The following is a 16,932-nucleotide window of genomic DNA, read 5'->3' as shown; positions in this document are numbered from 1 at the left end:
CGTTGTGGAGGGAGCTTGTCATGGCATACTTTGTGATAGTGCTTGAGCATCACGTGTGTAACACTAATGTTGCTGTGATTGTGGTGTGTGAGTCCTGTGTGGAGGACAGCATCTTTGGAATGTGTGACATTGTTGCTTGTGATTATTCTGTATCTTTGGTGATTATATAGGTGAAGTTGGTATGAGAAACCAAGGCCAAGGTAGGGGAATTGGGGCCTATGAGTGCACCCTGGGTGTGTGCCTGGTTTTATATATGCATGCCCGAGGCCTGAAAGTTGGAGGCAGTGACTCACTATTCTGTTGCTTGCCACATGAAGTCTGAGTGTGTTTTGGTGTGAATTTAGTTTCTCTTATACACCATGTATGTGTCTCTGAGGACCGTGGACCTTTGTGCAACCCTGACTCATGAGCATACTTGATATGGGTGTGTATCCCCCCCCACCCCGCCCGCTGGGTCCAGATGAATCGTTGACACCGTCTTGTGGCCTGCCAAAGAAAGGTGGAGCCCTCTGAGGACAGTGCCAGCTGCTCTCCCACCTAGTCAGCTTTATCCAGCCTCCCTTGCCCCCCCCCTGCCCCATGCCTGAGCTCCCCAGTTGCTCTGCCGGGGGGGCCCTGGCGGAGCGGGGTGGAACATTCAATACTCAGACCTTATCTGAGTACTCCCGGGAGGTGTGGCCCAATATTATAAAAAAGATGGGGTTGTTTGTACCAATGTCTCCTCTGCATAGCTTTCCCAGATTTCTTTATTCCGACTTTCACAAGTGTTCCGAGAGGGCAGGGCGCAGCGGGTCATGTAAATATACATTTTGCACATCTGTTTTAGTCTACATAAGGACGTCCCGCACTTTCCCCCTCCGATATAAAAAGTGACTTGCAAATTTACATGCATTTTCCAACTAGCTGCACAGCCATTTCTCAGTATCCCCATTCTTAGGCTGTGAGAAGGAGGTATCTGCCTATGTAAGTGAGTTATGTGCATGTCGCGGACCCACCCAGCTGCTCCTTTTCCCGTAGTATATCAGCTGGGAGGGGTGGGCCCTGCCATGTAAATAATTCATTTGCATGCCCCGCCCATGACTCTGGTTTTAACATGCACAGAAATGCCCTCCTCCCTGATGCAGCCCCTCAGACTGTGTTACTCCTCCCAGGAGAAAGGGGCGAGGCGGAGAATGCAAATGAGTCTGGTGTCGGCGACGGGCCCACTTTTACTTTCTGGAGAGGGGTGTTCTGGATTTTTTCGCATTGCCCCGCGGAGCTTGCGCCTGCGCACGCACCGTCTCTTTCGCCGGGGCGCGGTCACGTGCCTACCGGGCGAGACGGGGGCGGAGCGTCACGGGTGGTGGGGGCGGGGTATGGCGCGCTGTGCGGCGCTGGGCGGCTGGCACAAACGGCGGCGCCGGGGTCGGAGGAAAAAGCTCGGTGAGGAGGTCTCCGGAGAGGAAAGGAGAAGGAGCTGGAGTCGGGGCGTCGGCGCGCGCCGGGCTTGGTGTGGGGGCGCGCGCCGGACACGCGGTGGCGGGCCCCGGCGACCTGGGGAGGGGGAGGGTGGGTGGGGGAGGAAACGCGCGCCGGGCACGTTGGGTGCCGGCCGTTGTGGGGGGGAGGCGGCGGGTAATGCGTACGGGGCGGGGGAAGGGGAGGGGTACGGGGTCCGAGTGGCTTCTAGGCCTTGCTTTCGTCACCCACTGCGCCCCGAAGGGCCTCAGGGCTTGCACCCAAGGGGCTTGGGAGCAGGACTCTTTTCCCTTGTCCTGTCTGTACCCGAGTGTGTACATTCTTCTCTGTCCTTGCGACTGTCGCTGTGTGGACCCTCCTCGAGGCTCCCTTCGTCCTGACTCAGGACCTCCCTTCCGTCTGGGTGTGTGTCCGCCCCCAGCAGGCTTCCTCTTGGGCACAGGTCGACCCCACCACCTTGTTCTGACTGGTCGTCTTGGGCCTTCCTTCCCAGTTTCCCTCCGGTCTGTTTTTCTGCCTCCGGACTCCCCCTTTTCTTTGCCTGTTGATCTCCTGAACTCTTGAGTTTATCCAGATCCCCTATTCTGTTTCCGTAGACCCCCACATTTTTGTGTCTCCGAAGCTTCCAGGCTTCTAACCCCCCTCCACCATCCCTATTCTATTCCGGATCCCCTCCCTCTTCTCTGATTGTGGATGCTCTTCCTCCCCCAAACCTCCCGCTGCTGTCCTCTCTGGGTCATCTACACTGACTCTCTCGCCTCTCACTGTTCTTTTCCCCAACTTGACCTCAGATTGTGGGAGGGGCGTCTCTGTAGCCAAGTCTCCTGGCATCTTCATTAATGCCCTTAGCATTTCCACCCCTTCCCCAACCTACCTGCCTCTAACGCATCTCACCTCCCTTTTTTTCTCCCTTTCTCTCCAGCTACCGTGACGTGTCCCTTCCCAAGCCTCTAGGGACAATAGTGGACTTGGGGACCAGCGAGCACCCCCAGGGCACAAGAGGAGCCTCTGCTGCCTGCCCTGCCTCACCCTGCCCCACAACAGGCCCAGGGGCCCCCATCTGCATCAAGTGGAGGAGGAGGAGGCGGAGGAGGGTGGCACCATGGGCCCGGGCCGTGCCCTCCATGCCCGGGAGATGAAGACATTGCTGCCATGGACAGCCCGTGCCAGCCGCAGCCCCTGAGTCAGGCTCTCCCTCAGTTGCCGGGGTCTGTGTCAGAGCCCTTGGAGCCCAGCCCGGTCAGGATGGGGGTAGAGAGTTACCTGCCCTGTTCTCTTCTACCCTCTTACCACCGTCCAGGAGCACCTGTTGAGGCCTCGGCAGGGAGTGGGACCTCCAGAGCCACAGCCACAGCCACCTCCACCACTGCCAGTCCTTTGCAGGAGGGCTTTGGTGGACATGATGGTGGTGAGCTATGGCCACTACAGAGTGAAGGTGCTGCGGCGCTGGTCACCAAGGAGTGCCAGCGACTGGCAGCCCAGGGAGCCCGACCTGAGGCCCCAAAACGGAAATGGGCAGAGGATGGTGGGGATGCCCCTTCACCAGGCAAGCGGCCCTGGGCTAGGCAAGAGAACCAGGAGGCAAAGGAGGAGGATGTCAGGGGTTGTGGCAGTGGCAGTGGCAATGGCAATGGCAATGGCAGCCGTGAGGCAAATGCTAGGATGAGGGAAGAAGCCCTGCCCTCCACACCTGAACGCCTGGCTCTGGACTACATTGTGCCTTGCATGCGGTACTATGGCATCTGCGTCAAGGACAATTTCTTGGGGGCAACACTGGGAGGCCGTGTGCTGGCTGAGGTGGAGGCCCTGAAGTGGGGTGGGCGCCTGCGTGATGGGCAGCTAGTGAGCCAGCGGGCAATCCCACCGCGCAGCATTCGTGGGGACCAGATTGCCTGGGTGGAAGGCCACGAGCCAGGCTGTCGGAGCATCGGTGCCCTGATGTCCCATGTGGATGCTGTAATCCGCCACTGTGCTGGGCGGCTGGGCAGCTACGTCATCAATGGGCGCACCAAGGTAAGGCTAGTTGAGCCTTCTGTGGAGGAACTTGATAGCACTTTTGTTTGTTGAATGCCTAGCGCTCTGGCAATGAGTGGATTCGGACACGGACTTCTGGGGACCCGTAGGTTTACGCAGCTACAGCACAAAGGACATACTCACCTGTGGGGAAGACGCCGAGGGGAGGGGTCTCTGCCTTCCCTGTGGGGGCTTGATTTGTGCACTTACCAACCAGAGGTCTGACCTAGAGCCACATGGTTCTTGGTATTCCAGGAATCCTCCTGGAGGACCCAATGAGAACTGCTGCCACTTGCCGACTCGTACCTGTACTTGGGCCGTGTTGGGGTCCCTGGCCCTTAGCGTCTTACTGTGGGGCCACAGACTGAAAATAATCAGTGTAGACAGTCCCATGTTGCTGCCTCTAGCAGTCTCTGTCCTTATCCTTCCTTGTTGTCCTGTCCTCTCATCTGCCTCTTTGCTGGCCTATCTTGTCCATCCTGTCTCCCAGGTGGGAATACCTGAAGATGGAGCTGGAGGGTGGCAGTGGTAAGGTGAACCCTGGCCGAGGTGGGGGCACTGCCTGCCATTCTGACAGGCTACCCTGGGTTGCATTATGCCCTGTGAGCCTGCTGCATTGAGGACTTACAGTGCCATCTAATTCTGTAGATGGCATTGGGTGACTGCATGGTGGCCTAGGTGCAGCTCCTGTTACCATCTTTCCCAGCCCTTCCTGCCCTAGTTTCTCTCCTCCATCTCTCTGTCTTGTATGTCACTTCATACTTGTCTGTCTCTGGTCTCCTCCCATGACCCTCTGTCCTTATGTGTCTTTCCTTGCTGTAATATAGTAGTCCTCTCTTTTGGGAGTCTGAGCCTTTTTGAGAGTCTGCCAAAAGCTCCAGACCCTCCCTTAAGAAAAGTGCCCATTTGGTTGGAGTTTGTGGGCAGTTGTCAAGGCCTCATGGGCCTCTAGCTGCCCATTCAAGACCCAGGGGTCAGGATCCCTGTACAGACAATAGTCCATAAGGCCTTTTTGGCCTGCTGACGTGATCATTCTCTCCCTGGAAGGGCATGAGGGCCCTGGCCTTGAGTTCAAGGCTTGGTGTTGTTTGGACAAGGTCTATGGGGAGTGCTCACTGCTCAGCACTGGCAAATCCTGGCTGATGGCACTGACTGTGTTCTGCCCTGTGAGCGGGAGGCTGTGCTCCTTGCGTCTCCTCTCTCCTCTCATGTCCGTCCCTTCTTGGGTTCTTCCTCTATGGCTTTCCTCTCAGGCTAGAGCTGGCTCAGGGTCCAGGGCTCCCCCGGGGCCCAGGCTTATTTCCTCCCCACCCCAGCTGGAACTTGTCCTACTTCCCTCTCCCTCCCGTTACTTGATAGCTGGAGAGCCAGATCGGCCCCTCCCTGGGCTTGGCTCCTGTGCAGGCCACATCAGTGGGGCCTCCTGTCTTAGCAGCTTCACTCTGGTGTCAGCCCTTGGAGGAGGGAAGTCCAGGAGAGCGGAGTGGCCTAGGGTGGGACACTGCTCCAAGCCCCAGTTTACTCAATAGGAAAATCAGGCTAGTCCCCAGGTAGTTTGGGGAAGAAGGTTTGAGGGAACAGGTTGTTTATCTTTGCCTCTAGAACCCATCTGGATGTGCTTGGGGACAGGGCCTCAGTTAGGATTAGGAGGGAAGAAGTTGTTGGACTTTCTAAAGGTTTGGGTGACCCTTATTCCTGGGGAGATAAGAATAGGCCAAGCTGGTGGGGAAGGAAGGGGAGGAGCCAGCCCAGTGCCTCCAAAGGGCCATGTCTGGGCTCCTTTCCCTAGGCTCTGGAGTGAGACTGTGGGGTCCTGAGGTGGGTGGCAATGGGAACATAGATCACCAGTGTGGCTACAGCCAGTAGTAACCTGTTCCTCTGTCATTCCTGAGTAGAACTCCTCTGTCCTACCTTGCCTTCTCTCCTTGGTCCCACTACTTGGTTGACCTGCAGCTGGGAGAGAGTTGGCTCCTGCTGGCATCACGGGCTACCCAAGGAGACCATAGGGAAGGTCTAGCTGGCCCCTATTTGCCTATTTAAGAGCAACTTGGACATGGGACCTGCTGTCATCGGCTGGGTTCATTGCTTTGGACTTCGTGCGCATGCATGTGTGTGTGTGTCTCTGTCTGTGTGTCTGTCTGGTGGTAGTAGGGCTCTCGTCATCAGTAGTCTTTTAACTTTTAGTGTCCTGGCTGTGATTATACCTGCTTGTTCCCTGAGATGGAAGAGCAACTTTCCTCACCGCCACTCTGTTGTCCTTGTGGGCAAGGCTTTTCCTCTTGAGGGTAGGATTCAGGGGAGTGCTCCCAGTCAGCAGAACAAGCACCATGCAGCCGGGAGGTAGGCCTGGCCCCAGGGGCCTAATGGGGCTGCTTTTCAGATCAGTACTGGGTAAACAGGAACCTGTGCTGCCTTCACATTGAGAGGAGTAGAATGGACAGTCAGCTAGAATACTTCAGGATACTCTCAATCCAGGTCTTGAATAGCCAGGACCACCAGGGGAAGAATACTCCAGTCAGGTGGTATACAGGCTTTGTGATGGGGATGAGGTAGATCTGTTGAGGCTTGGGGCAGATAACGGGGATGACGCAGTTTCGTGGCTGTGGAGGTCACAATTGGGAATTTGTTTTTTCTCAGAATATGGTGGAGAGCTGGGGAAAGGGTCTCTGACTGCTGTGTGGGGAAGAGGGTATGCTGTGTCCTCCCCCATTCATCCATGCGCAGAACCAGCATGATCTCTGGTTGGATACCCAAATGGGCAGGCATTGTCCATCTCTAATCAGTGACTCACTGATTCCAAGCCACCAGGCCATGGCCAAAGCCATGTTCTTTCTTGCCAATGAGTGGTCACTCATACTGTCATACTATCTGCAGGGAGTGAGCAGCACAAAAAGGATTCTCTTTGTGGGGCCAGGGTTTTCCTGGGGGTCTCTTTTCATTGTGGTACCCCGGTGCTGCCAGAGAGAAGATTGGTTGTCCACTGCTGGGGAGCCTTAGGTGATGGTAGCCCTCCTGGCCTCTTTCCCAGGGCAGCATTTGTGGTGGATCAGGTGGACGTTTGATAAGAGTCTAACATCCACACATATTCCAGATGAGCCCTGGGAATATTTGAGAAGGGGTCCTGGGAGGAGGAAGTGGGATTGAGTTGATCTGCCTGTTAACGGAGTGCTTGGCAAACCTGTTTTGGCAGCAGATGCTGATCTGTTTGATTATGAATGTTTATCTCAGGGTTGTCCTTCCGGGTGAGGCCTGTAGGTGTAGCTGAGCATTGGTGGGGTGCCCTAGCCGGCAGAGTTGTATCTGGGTGGTGGGGTCAAGACAGATGGTGCTGACCTGGAAGAAGCTGAAGGGTCTTGTTTTAGCTAGTTCTCCCATTTGCTTAAAACCTCCTCTAACTCTCCCAGTGGAATGGGTTTGGGGAGAGGGTGGGTAGGGACTTTTTTTTTTTAAGTGGCATTTCACTCTGTACTCTTTGTTCTTCCATCATGTGGCCACAGGTGCTGAGTGTCTTCCTAGACATTGGTTATCTTATTCCATTCCCACAACAACCTGTGAAGTCAGCTTCATTCCCAGGCTGTGTAACCTTAGGCAGAGAAGCTAAGTTACCTTCCTGAAGTCCCAGCCTGTGTGGCAGCACTGAGACTTGAACATGGGAATTGGGTCTGCAGCAGTAGTATGACCCTTTCCTTTATATCACACCTACCTCTTAGCTCCCTAGTGACAAAGATCCCAGGATACTGGCTACAGATGGTGAGGCCTGGGCAAGGGGACTGGTAGCCATCAGGCAGAGGAAGCAAGAACTCTGTAGCTAGACCAGTGCCCTCAGTATCCAAGACCCAGGGTGAGTCCTGTTAGATCTGTGGTCTAGAATTTGCAAAGTTCTGTGTTCGGAGAGATTAATTGTGTTGCTGGAAACAAGGTGTTGATTAACTCCATTTTACAGTTATACTGAGGCCCATTCAGATGGTGGGACTCTCCAGGGTCACTTAACAAATTTGGAATTGGAATTAGGTCTCATTTTTCTTGAGGTTCAAGGTTTTCGTTCCTGTTCAGATATATGAAACGGATCACTTTAGCCAATTCTTTGTAGTCAAGGGCAGTGGTTCTCAGTGTTGCTGTATGTTAGAATTACCCCCAGGAACTTTTAAAATTGCAGGCCCCATCTTAGACCAAACCATCAAAACTGCTGAAATTAGGGCAACCTGGGCCTCTGTGTCTCAAGGCCTCTGAGGAGATAGCACTTCACAGCAAAGGTTGAGATGCCATGGCCTAGCACTGTGAGACTGTGTTTTGGGTCCATGTAAAAATGATTAAATTGGTTTTTGCTATATTGAAATGTCTGAGGTAGGGTTAGAGTATCTTTAAGAAATCATACCATATTTATTTACTGGACTCCATCTGGGTACCATGTCCTGGGTGTGTGTGTGGTGGGAGAACTGAGGCTTTTGATGGACTTGGGAATGCAGTTTTGGCGGAAATAGAAGAAAGTCCTTGGAGCCCAGTACACTCAAGGAATCCAGGGGAAGATAAGGAGCAGGAATGGTGTGAACAAGGCTGTTTCCCAAGATGTCCCTGCCTAGTCTCACTAAACCACCTCCCTCCATCTCTGCCAGGCCATGGTGGCGTGTTACCCAGGCAACGGGCTAGGGTACGTGAGGCACGTTGACAATCCCCACGGCGATGGGCGCTGCATCACCTGTATCTATTACCTGAACCAGAACTGGGATGTTAAGGTAGGATGTGGGGGTGGGACTGTGCTTTCCACTCCATTCCACTCCCAGCTCAGATTGTAGCCTTCTATTCCTCTTCTCAGCCTACAGGGGGGGTGGTACAATCTGTGGGCTCTTCCTGGGAAATAGCACCTCCTTCCCTAGCTAACAGTGTGGTGGGAACTCCCCCCCTTTCCGGGAATGGTGCTGTCTGCTCAGCCCCACCCAACCTTGTAATGAGCTCTCTCCCCCTTTTCCTGTCTTTAGTAGCTTCCTGCCCATCTCCATGGTGATGCAGACTCTGGGCTGTCATTCTTCTTAAGAGCCTGAGTGGTGGGAGTGATATGTGCTGGCACTACGCCCCCTTGTGGGCACCTGGGTGCAGTGCAAAGCAGAGGCTCCAACTTAGACTAGCCAGCCTGGTCCTCTCCTCCCCCAGGTGCATGGTGGCCTGCTGCAGATCTTTCCTGAGGGCAGGCCTGTGGTAGCCAACATCGAGCCTCTCTTTGACCGGTTGCTCATTTTCTGGTCTGATCGACGGAACCCCCATGAGGTGAAACCAGCCTATGCCACCAGGTATGACTCTTACTTATGGGGATGTGCCTAGTGCTCCACCTGTACTCCCTTTGTGTCAGTCTTCACTGTCTCTCAGAGTGACCAGGGAGTGATGAATTGCCGAGAGAAGTCCTAGGTGGGAATAGAAGCAGGTGGCTCAAAAGGGTGGACTCCAGCGTCACTGGATATGGTGACTGGAATTGAAGAAAACTGATTTCAACTGCCCTGGTCCCCAGGTACGCCATCACTGTCTGGTATTTTGATGCCAAGGAGCGGGCAGCAGCCAAAGACAAGTATCAGCTAGGTATTTGCTTCCTCTTCCCTCATATCCTTCCTGTTCCCTATACCCCCTTGGCCTCAAGCTACCCATATGCCTTCTCAGTTTTTTACTGCTGGTGGTGATGATGCTCGAGGTGGAACCTATGCTTGGTCACTGAGCTGCATCCCCTGCCCCACTAATTTTGAGTCTCATTTATTTATTTTTGTTGTAGTTGGGCACAATACCTTTATTTTAATTATTTTATATTTGGTGCTGAGGAGCGGACCCAGGGTCTCGCACGTGTTAGGCAAGCGCTGTACTGCTGAGCCACCACCCCAGCCCAATTTTGAGTCTCTTCCCACCACTCATTCTTTCTCATCTTTCCTTAGCTTGCTTTCCTGGAAACCCCAAAATGTGCCTTATTTCTTCCTGATCCTCTCCCTGTCTTCCAGGGTTTTCCTTGGCCTCTTTGGCTCTTCCCTGATGCCTCACATTCTCTTGTCCCCCTGTCACCCTCAGCATCTGGACAGAAAGGTGTTCAAGTACCTGTATCACAGTCAACCACGCCCACCTAGTGGCCGGCCCTAGAGCTGCATGGACCGACAGCTTGCCAGACTTCAGGAGAGCCTGGGCCCCGCGGCAGCCCACAGTCTTAGTGCCTGCTCCTTCCCTGCCACTGCTGCTGCTTCTGGCTTGCCTCTGTCCTGCCGGGCATGGAGGGCTCTGTGTATCGCTGAGGACCAAGAAGGAGGAGTGATCTTTGCTGCTCTGTGAGGAGAGCTGGGGTTATGACCTGGGCAGTGGCCAGTGTTGGGGGCTACCATTACTGAAGCTGGAGACCTGTGTCCTGTCCTGTGTGGTCATTACCCTGTTGGGTGTAAGAGCCGAGAAGAGGCAGGATTTGGGGTTGAGGTGAGTCACGGCCTCTCGCTGGCAAAGGTTTGGGGAGGTATCCCCAAGTCCCCCATTCCTCCAGCCTGGAATGTGAAGTGACTCCCCAATCCCTTTGGCCATGGCACCTTTTGGACTGGGCTGCCGCTGCTTGGGCAGGATAAGGTGCCAAGAGAAGCATGGGTATGGAAGTCCTGACAGCCAAGAAATAAATAAAAATTTACCTCAGAGCTGCAAATGTCTGACTCCCTCATAATGAGACCGTCTCCATCTGTGATTTGGGCCCTTTATTGACCAAGGTGGGGAAAGAGATGTGAGGGCCAGGGAGGCCAGTGGGACAGAATCTGACTTCAGCGTGCCATCAGGTGGAGCTGGAAGGTTGGGGGGACGTTGCCCAGGCCAGTGCACTGTGGGGTGAGGTTTATGTTGCTGGGGCTCTCCACAGGGAGCAGGCGGAACCTCTGCAGGATGGCCGTAAGGAAGAGGAAGATCTCTGAGCGGGCAAGGCCTGCGCCCAGGCACATGCGCTTTCCTAGGGACATGGGTGCATGGTGAGCATCTCATGCTTCCTAGAGCCTGTGAAGGCTGATCCTGGCCCAGACCCACTCAGACCTGGAGCAAAAGGCATGAAGGCTTCATTGCTCTGGAACTCTCCCTTTTCATCCAGGAAATTGTTGGGGTTGAAACAGTCAGGGTCCTTGAATTGGGTGGAGTCCCGGTGCGCAGAAACAAGCAAGGGAATCACCATGGTGCCCTAGGGGGTACACACGGCTCAGGTTACCAGCAGAATTAGCCACTGCCCTTGCCTCATCCTTTTGCACTCTGCCCTTACTGGGGATGGAACCTAGAGCCTCATGCATGTTAGGCATGTGTTCTACCACAGCTGTATATGCCCCCAGTCCACAAAAGACCCCTTTATTTTTTAGAGATGGGGGGTCTCCCTGTGTTACCAAGGCTGGCTTCAGATCCCACCTTAGCCTCCAGATTATCTGGGACTACAGGTACAGGTCACCATGCCTGTCCTAAGGCTGGTTTTAAAAACCCCACTGGGGAGCTGGATGTGGCTCTGTGGTAGAGCAATTGTCTGGTGTGCGAGAGTCCCCGAGTTCAGTTCCAGCACCAGCCCCATGAAAACAAGTATGTGGGAAAGCTTGTCTTTTTTTTTCTCCTTTTTGGTGTGTCATTTGGCATTACCCTCTGAAACAGTCACTCCCACAATAGTCTAGGACAGGTGCTTACCCTGCCCAGTCCTGTACAGAATCCCCAGGCTCTGTGCTCACCTTGGGCAGAAAGTGGCTCCGGAGGTGGGTGTCCCGTGTGAGGGCACGAGGCAGCCCTAGGGGCAGCACACTAATGAAGCGCTGAATCTCATGCAGCACTGCGTTGGTGTAGGGCAGATGCACCCGGTCCTCCAGGCGGGGGGCACGGGCCCGACCTACCACGGCATCCAGCTCCGCCTGCACTTTGGCTGGACAGATGTTTGTGAGACACGCTATCCAGACCCAGAGTCAACCCCCCCCCCCCAGCTTCTCATATTGGGTATCTACAGCTCACAGACCTGCCACCTCTGGGTACTTGAGCAGAATGAGGAGCCCATAGCGCAGGGTGGTGCTAGTGGTCTCCGTGCCACCAAAGAAAAGGTTGTGTGTGGTCATCACCAGGGTTTCCTCCTGGAAATGACTTTCTGGGTCCTGCTGTTCCTGTGGGCACAGATGAGTGCTGTCATGTGTCAGATATCTGTTGGTGGGCCCTGTGGATAGGGTTTAGGATAGCTGGGGCCAGCACCTTATCCATCTGATCAAGGAAGCAATCAATGAAGTCCCGGGGCTCCCCAGACTGTCTTGTCTCCTGATGCTGCTGGATTTGCTCAGAAATGAAGACTCGAAGCTCTTCAAAGTTTCGGAAGATTTGATGATGGGGGCCAGGAAGCCAGTCCAGGAGGGAGGGGAAAATGTTGTACATCTGGGGAGACAGGGCTCAATAGGGCTTTGGACAAGGCTGCTAGGCTTTCATTTCCCTTGAGGGGAGACTAGACCAGGACTTTGATGTTAGTAGGTTTCTAGAACTCTTCCAAGAATCTAAAACTCCCATTCTAATGATCCATTGTAGGTAAGGCTATGTGCATACTCTCTCACCTCACCCCATCTGGAACTCATGATTTGAAAATTGTCATGGAAGAGCTCCAGGAGCCTCAGGAACTCTGGATCCCCATAGCCATAGCGCTTTCCGAAGACAACGGAACAGATAACGTTGGATACAGCATTATCCAGTAGCTGGCGGGGGTCGAACGGGGTTCCTGGAGTTGGATGGGAAGAACCAGGAGTAATAACTCTGGTGCAGCCACCAGCTAGCTCCTTGGGCCTACAGGAGCTCCTTGAACTTGCTCTACCCAAACTTTTTCTTAGCCTTCTTGGCAGTCCATTGGCCACCCCCATTCCCAGGCCCTTCTGCTTTTCCTGTCAGGCCCCACCAATGGTAGCTTGAAATTCTCCAAGCAGACAAGCCGCCTCCTCCAGGATGTGCTCCTCAATGGATCGTGTACCCATCCCAAACTCCTTGAGCGCTCCAAGTGCAAAATTGCGCAGTGTTCGCCAGCGTGGTCCGTTGGAAAACACTATGCCTAAGGTGAAGACAGAAAAGGGGGAGTGGCTGGGCATGATGCAGTTTGTAATCCCAAAGACTCAGAAAACTGAAGCAGGAGGATCACAAGTTCGAGACCAGCCTGAGCAACTTATTGAGAACCTTATTCAAAATTTAAAAAAGGGATGGGGATGAAGCTCAGTGGTAGAGTGCCCCTTGCATTCAATCTCCAGTACTACAAAAAAGGGGAGTGGGGATGGTGGTGGCGGCCACGCTCCATCTAGGCGCGCCCTGTCACTAGCTACTAGGCCCCTTTTGGGGCCTCCAACTCGAGGATAATCCTACTACCTCATAATACTTCATGGTTCCCCCACTCCTCCCTATATTGGTATCGAACCCAGAGCCTCATGTATTTGACTTCCCGCCTTGGCCTCCTGAGTGGCTGGGATTCCAGGCAAGCGTTGCAGCACTGATTTAAAAAAAAATATATATATACATATATATATCTTTATTTATTTTTATGTGGTGCTGAGGATCGAATCCAGTGCCTCGCATGTGTGATGCAAACGCTCTGCCACTGAGCCACAACCCCAGCCCGCAGCACCGATTTTTGTGGTGCTAGGTATGGAACCCAAGGCCTCACAGACAATAGAAGAGCGCTCTACACTGGGCTACACCGCCAGGTCTTGCTTTGATTCTGTATCAGACCACTCAGTTGTCAACCTTATGGGCCCTATTTACATATTGATCCCACCTGGATCCTTGATCTGGGTTTGCTCTTTTAAATTTTAACTCGTGGGGCTGGGGATGTGGCTCAAGTAGTAGCACGCTCAGCACCACATGCAAACAAAGATGTTGTGTCTGCCGAAAAATTAAAAACTAAATAAAATTCTCTCTCTAAAAAAAAAAGAAAGAAAGAAAGAAAGAAAGAAAGAAAGAAAGAAAGAAAGAAAGAAAGAAAGAAAGAAAGAAAGAAAGGAAGAAAGGAAGGAAGGAAGGATAGGATTTGAACAAAAGTCCTGGAGAGAGGCCTGGGAATGTAGTTTTTTTCTTTTTTTAATAAATAAATAAATAAGTGTTGACTCGCCTCTTCTCTCTCTTTGGCATGAGGAACCTAGATCGGGCCCCTGCGTGTGCCCCACCCTGTCTGCACTGTTGTGGTTACCATCATTCTCTATTGGCCCCCGCCCCAATTGCCGGGTTCCATCCTTTATCCACCCAAACTGGCTGGTCCAGGTCTTTACTTCTACCCCTTGGGCCTCACCGTTTCCGCGTGTGAAGCGTTGGAAGACCGGCATGGCTCCTCGGCCAGAGAAGGTATCCGCCTGTAGCACCAATGCATCCCGCAGCGCTTCATAGCCACACAGCACCACGGCAGGGCGCGGGCCCAGCCACACAGTGAACACTGGACCCCAGCTGCGGGAGAGCTGCGGGCAATCAGTGCTCAGCGAGACCTGCTCCAGGCTCCTGATCCTCCCCCTCCACCAAGACCCAGAGCCCCCATCTCTCTCCCTCAGACCCAGAAGTCCCCATTTCAGCCCCTCATTCCGCGGGTCGAGGAGTTCAGCTCCCTAGTTTCCAACTTCCTCCTCCCTCGGATCCAAGAGTCCAGGTCCCCAACCCTTCAGCTGTCTTCATTCAGCCAACCAGGAGTTGTAACCCTCAATCCCACCTCCAAGAATCCAGAATTCTGTTTCACCACCCGCCGTCGGGCTACCTTCATGAGCGCACGGTCCAGGCCTCCGGACTCCAGCTGCAACAAGTTCCCCAGCAATCCAAGCGGCCTGGGCCCCGGGGGTAAGCCCCTCCCTATTTGAACTCGGTGGACGCCCCAACCCCACCAGGCCAGCGCCAGCACCAGGAGTGATAAGAGCAAAGTTGCGACTCCAGTGATCAGCATGCCTGAGACCTTTGCCGCGTGCACCTGCCTCAGATCCTTCGCTGCTATTAGGTTGACTCGCTATTAGGTTGATTGGCGGTGGGAGGGGCAAGTGTCTGCTGAGAGACAATCCCAGAAAAAACTGAATTAGGACTTGGGACAGGCTGTTCCAGAATGTGGCCCACCTTCCCACCCCTCCTGATCTTGCCAGATCCAGCCTTCCTTCCTGGCACAGGGCCCAGACCTGGGTGGAGTAAAATGGGCAAGCCTGCAGAGGCTGAGCCCTGGAGTTTTTTCTGGGATTGTCTCTCAGCAGCTGCTCTTTCTAAAGATTTTCCAATCCCCAGTCTCCACTCCACTTCCACCCCCAGCCCTAGCACTAGCTCTTCTGTGTCCTGGCTCCTGCTGATATGGGTCTCTTTGACTTTTTTTTTTTTTTTTTTTTTTTTTTTTAATGTGGTGCTGGGGATTGAACCCACGGCCTCATGTATAGGAGGCAAGCACTTGTACAACTGAGCCACACCCCCGCTTCCCCATTTAATGTCAGTCTGCCATTCTCATTCAAAACAACTGACCAAGTGCACCCTCTTGAGCCCCTGTCACCTTTGGGTCCATCTTACTTGGCCTGTAGATATGTACTCCTCAATCCCCTGACCACCTCTGGACCAGTGTCCCAAATGCACAGTACCTCTTGTTGCTAAATACACTCTTGAATCCAAAATATGTCTCTAAAACCATTCTTGGCCATGTGTCCATTGACCTGACACTCCTTTACCTTGTGCCTGTGATTTTCAAGGACTTACTCTTGAGCCTTTGCAACTTCCATAGCTCTTGGAACCCGGTATGTTGCACCGGTCTCCTTTGCATTTGACTCCTCCAACCTCATGGTGCCCATCAGCCTGGAACTTCTGTGCCTACCATTGTGACTTCTGGGTGCCTTTTCATATGGCGACCCCTTGGTACCCCTACCTATGTCCTGCTCAATATTCCTGCCATCGTGATTCTCAAAGCTCTGGCCCCCAAATGTCCTGTGACACTGCTGCTGTGCTCCTTGGTGTCCAGTCCCCCAAATCCCTCAGGAGACATCACTGTTTGAGGTCAGGCCATGACAGAAGGCAAACTGAACCTACATCTTCCCCTATGCTTGGGTGGCACAGGCTGGAGGGGTCTGACTCCAGCCTGACGAGTCAGGGAGTCAGCGGTGGGAGTGGGGGTTGAATTAGGACTTGGGACAGGCTGTTTCAGAATATGGCCCACCTTCCCACCCGTCCCAGTCTTGCCAGATCCAGCCTTCCTGCCTGGCACAGGGCCCAGACCTGGGTGGAGTTAAATGGGGGAAGTCTGCAGAGGCTGAGCCTGGAGTTTTTTTCTGGAATTGTCTCTCAGCATCTCTATTTTTGTTTCATTTCTCAGTATCTCCCTCAGTCTGTCTGTTCCCCTGTTCATCTTTCCACTCTTTCTGCCTCTATCTCCCTCTCTGTCCCTGCTCGTCTCGTCTCTATTTATGTCTGTGAGCTCTCTCTCTTTCCAGTGTTTGTCTATCTCTCTCTCTGTAGCTCTCTGTCTCTACCTCTGTGGGGTCTTCCTACCTGGCAGGGGCTGAGGGGCAGGACCCCTTCTCAGAGGTGCTAACTCCACTAATGGCTGGGGTGCATCTGCATGCAGTAAAGTCCATGACGGGTCCTCTGTGTTAGGGTCAGAGCCTTTTCTCTACCCTCTTGATTTTCTTCCAATTCTGTAGGGTTGCCTCTGGAATCCCAGCTCTTTAAGAGAGGGATTCCGTCTTGTTCACTTCTGTGCCCTAAAATAGTGCTCAGAACATACTAGGTGCCCTGGAAATGTGTTGAATGAAGAACACGCCCTCTCTTAATTTCTATTTTAGAATTTCTTGTCCTCCCTCTCCCTGGGTATCTGACTCTCTTTCTGCTTAGTGCCTCACTTTGTCTTCCTCTCACTTTCTCTGTCTCACTCCCAGTCTTTGTTTTTCAGGGTTTTTTCTCCATCTTTTCAGTAACTCCATGTGTTTCTCTTTGCTGGTTCTCCATCTGCAGGAGAGATCTGACTCTCTCCATCTTTCCCTGTGTTTTTGTCCCTGGTTGGGCCCTGGGGCAGGCTCTATGGTTCACCTGAGTGGATTAAAGGGCTGATGTCACATGTGGGTCTATCATGTGTTCAGCACAACCTGTCTCAACTTCTGGATGACCTCTGATTGTAAGATCTTTCTTTTTTCCAGTAGTGGGGATTAAAACCAGGGCCCTGTACACACTAGGAAAGCACTCTCACCTCTGAATGACTTTTGGGGAAATATCATTCAGAGTAGGGCCTCCTAGATTCTGTCTTCATCTGGCTCAATGCAGTTTGTGATGCAAGAAAAACTTTAATTCAGCTTAAAGAGGTTTGACTATTATAAAGATAATTTTCTAGGAAATGATACAAAAAGCCCAGAAAGGGCACATCACAGAACAAATTCTTTGGGTCCAAGACATACAATTCCCATCCCTAATATCTTTCTTTGTGTGCGGGTCGGTTTAAAATAAGAAAAGTGAGTTACTGGCAGGTAAGCAGGCCCAGGGAACAGTGAAGAGAAT

At 53.0% G+C, this 16,932-nt stretch overlaps 2 protein-coding genes across 5 annotated transcripts; one reads left to right on the top strand and one right to left on the bottom strand.

The window, feature by feature from the left end:
* Positions 1-1,287: 1,287 nt before the first annotated feature.
* Positions 1,288-10,123, top strand: Egln2 (egl-9 family hypoxia inducible factor 2). 3 transcript variants are annotated; one of them, XM_005336448.5, is made up of 6 exons: positions 1,288-1,422; positions 2,381-3,471; positions 8,085-8,204; positions 8,620-8,756; positions 8,972-9,039; positions 9,514-10,123. In XM_005336448.5, the coding sequence occupies exons 2-6, from the start codon at positions 2,611-2,613 to the stop codon at positions 9,567-9,569; spliced, it is 1,242 nt and encodes a 413-aa protein (XP_005336505.2). In that variant the 5' UTR covers positions 1,288-1,422; positions 2,381-2,610; the 3' UTR covers positions 9,570-10,123. The 3 variants fall into 3 exon arrangements, with proteins under 3 accessions (XP_005336505.2, XP_077888169.1, XP_040135918.2); XM_078032043.1 differs by having other exon boundaries at positions 1,349-1,489; XM_040279984.2 differs by lacking the exon at positions 1,288-1,422 and adding an exon at positions 1,694-1,861.
* A 34-nt stretch (positions 10,124-10,157) lies between these two features.
* On the bottom strand, positions 10,158-16,885 carry LOC101956400 (cytochrome P450 2F2). Of its 2 annotated transcripts, XM_021734006.3 has the most exons (9): positions 14,183-16,885; positions 13,730-13,892; positions 12,356-12,505; positions 12,021-12,181; positions 11,671-11,847; positions 11,444-11,585; positions 11,166-11,353; positions 10,498-10,639; positions 10,158-10,417 (listed from the first exon to the last, which is right to left on the bottom strand). In XM_021734006.3, exons 1-9 carry the CDS (start codon positions 14,363-14,365, stop codon positions 10,236-10,238), a joined length of 1,488 nt encoding a protein of 495 aa, XP_021589681.2. In that variant the 5' UTR covers positions 14,366-16,885; the 3' UTR covers positions 10,158-10,235. The 2 variants fall into 2 exon arrangements, with proteins under 2 accessions (XP_021589681.2, XP_021589682.2); XM_021734007.3 differs by lacking the exon at positions 12,356-12,505.
* Between the last annotated feature and the right edge of the window lie 47 nt (positions 16,886-16,932).

This window comes from Ictidomys tridecemlineatus, chromosome 15, assembly GCF_052094955.1.
Source record: "Ictidomys tridecemlineatus isolate mIctTri1 chromosome 15, mIctTri1.hap1, whole genome shotgun sequence".
NCBI lineage: Eukaryota > Metazoa > Chordata > Mammalia > Rodentia > Sciuridae > Ictidomys > Ictidomys tridecemlineatus.
This window is presented reverse-complemented; position numbering and strand designations above follow the sequence as displayed.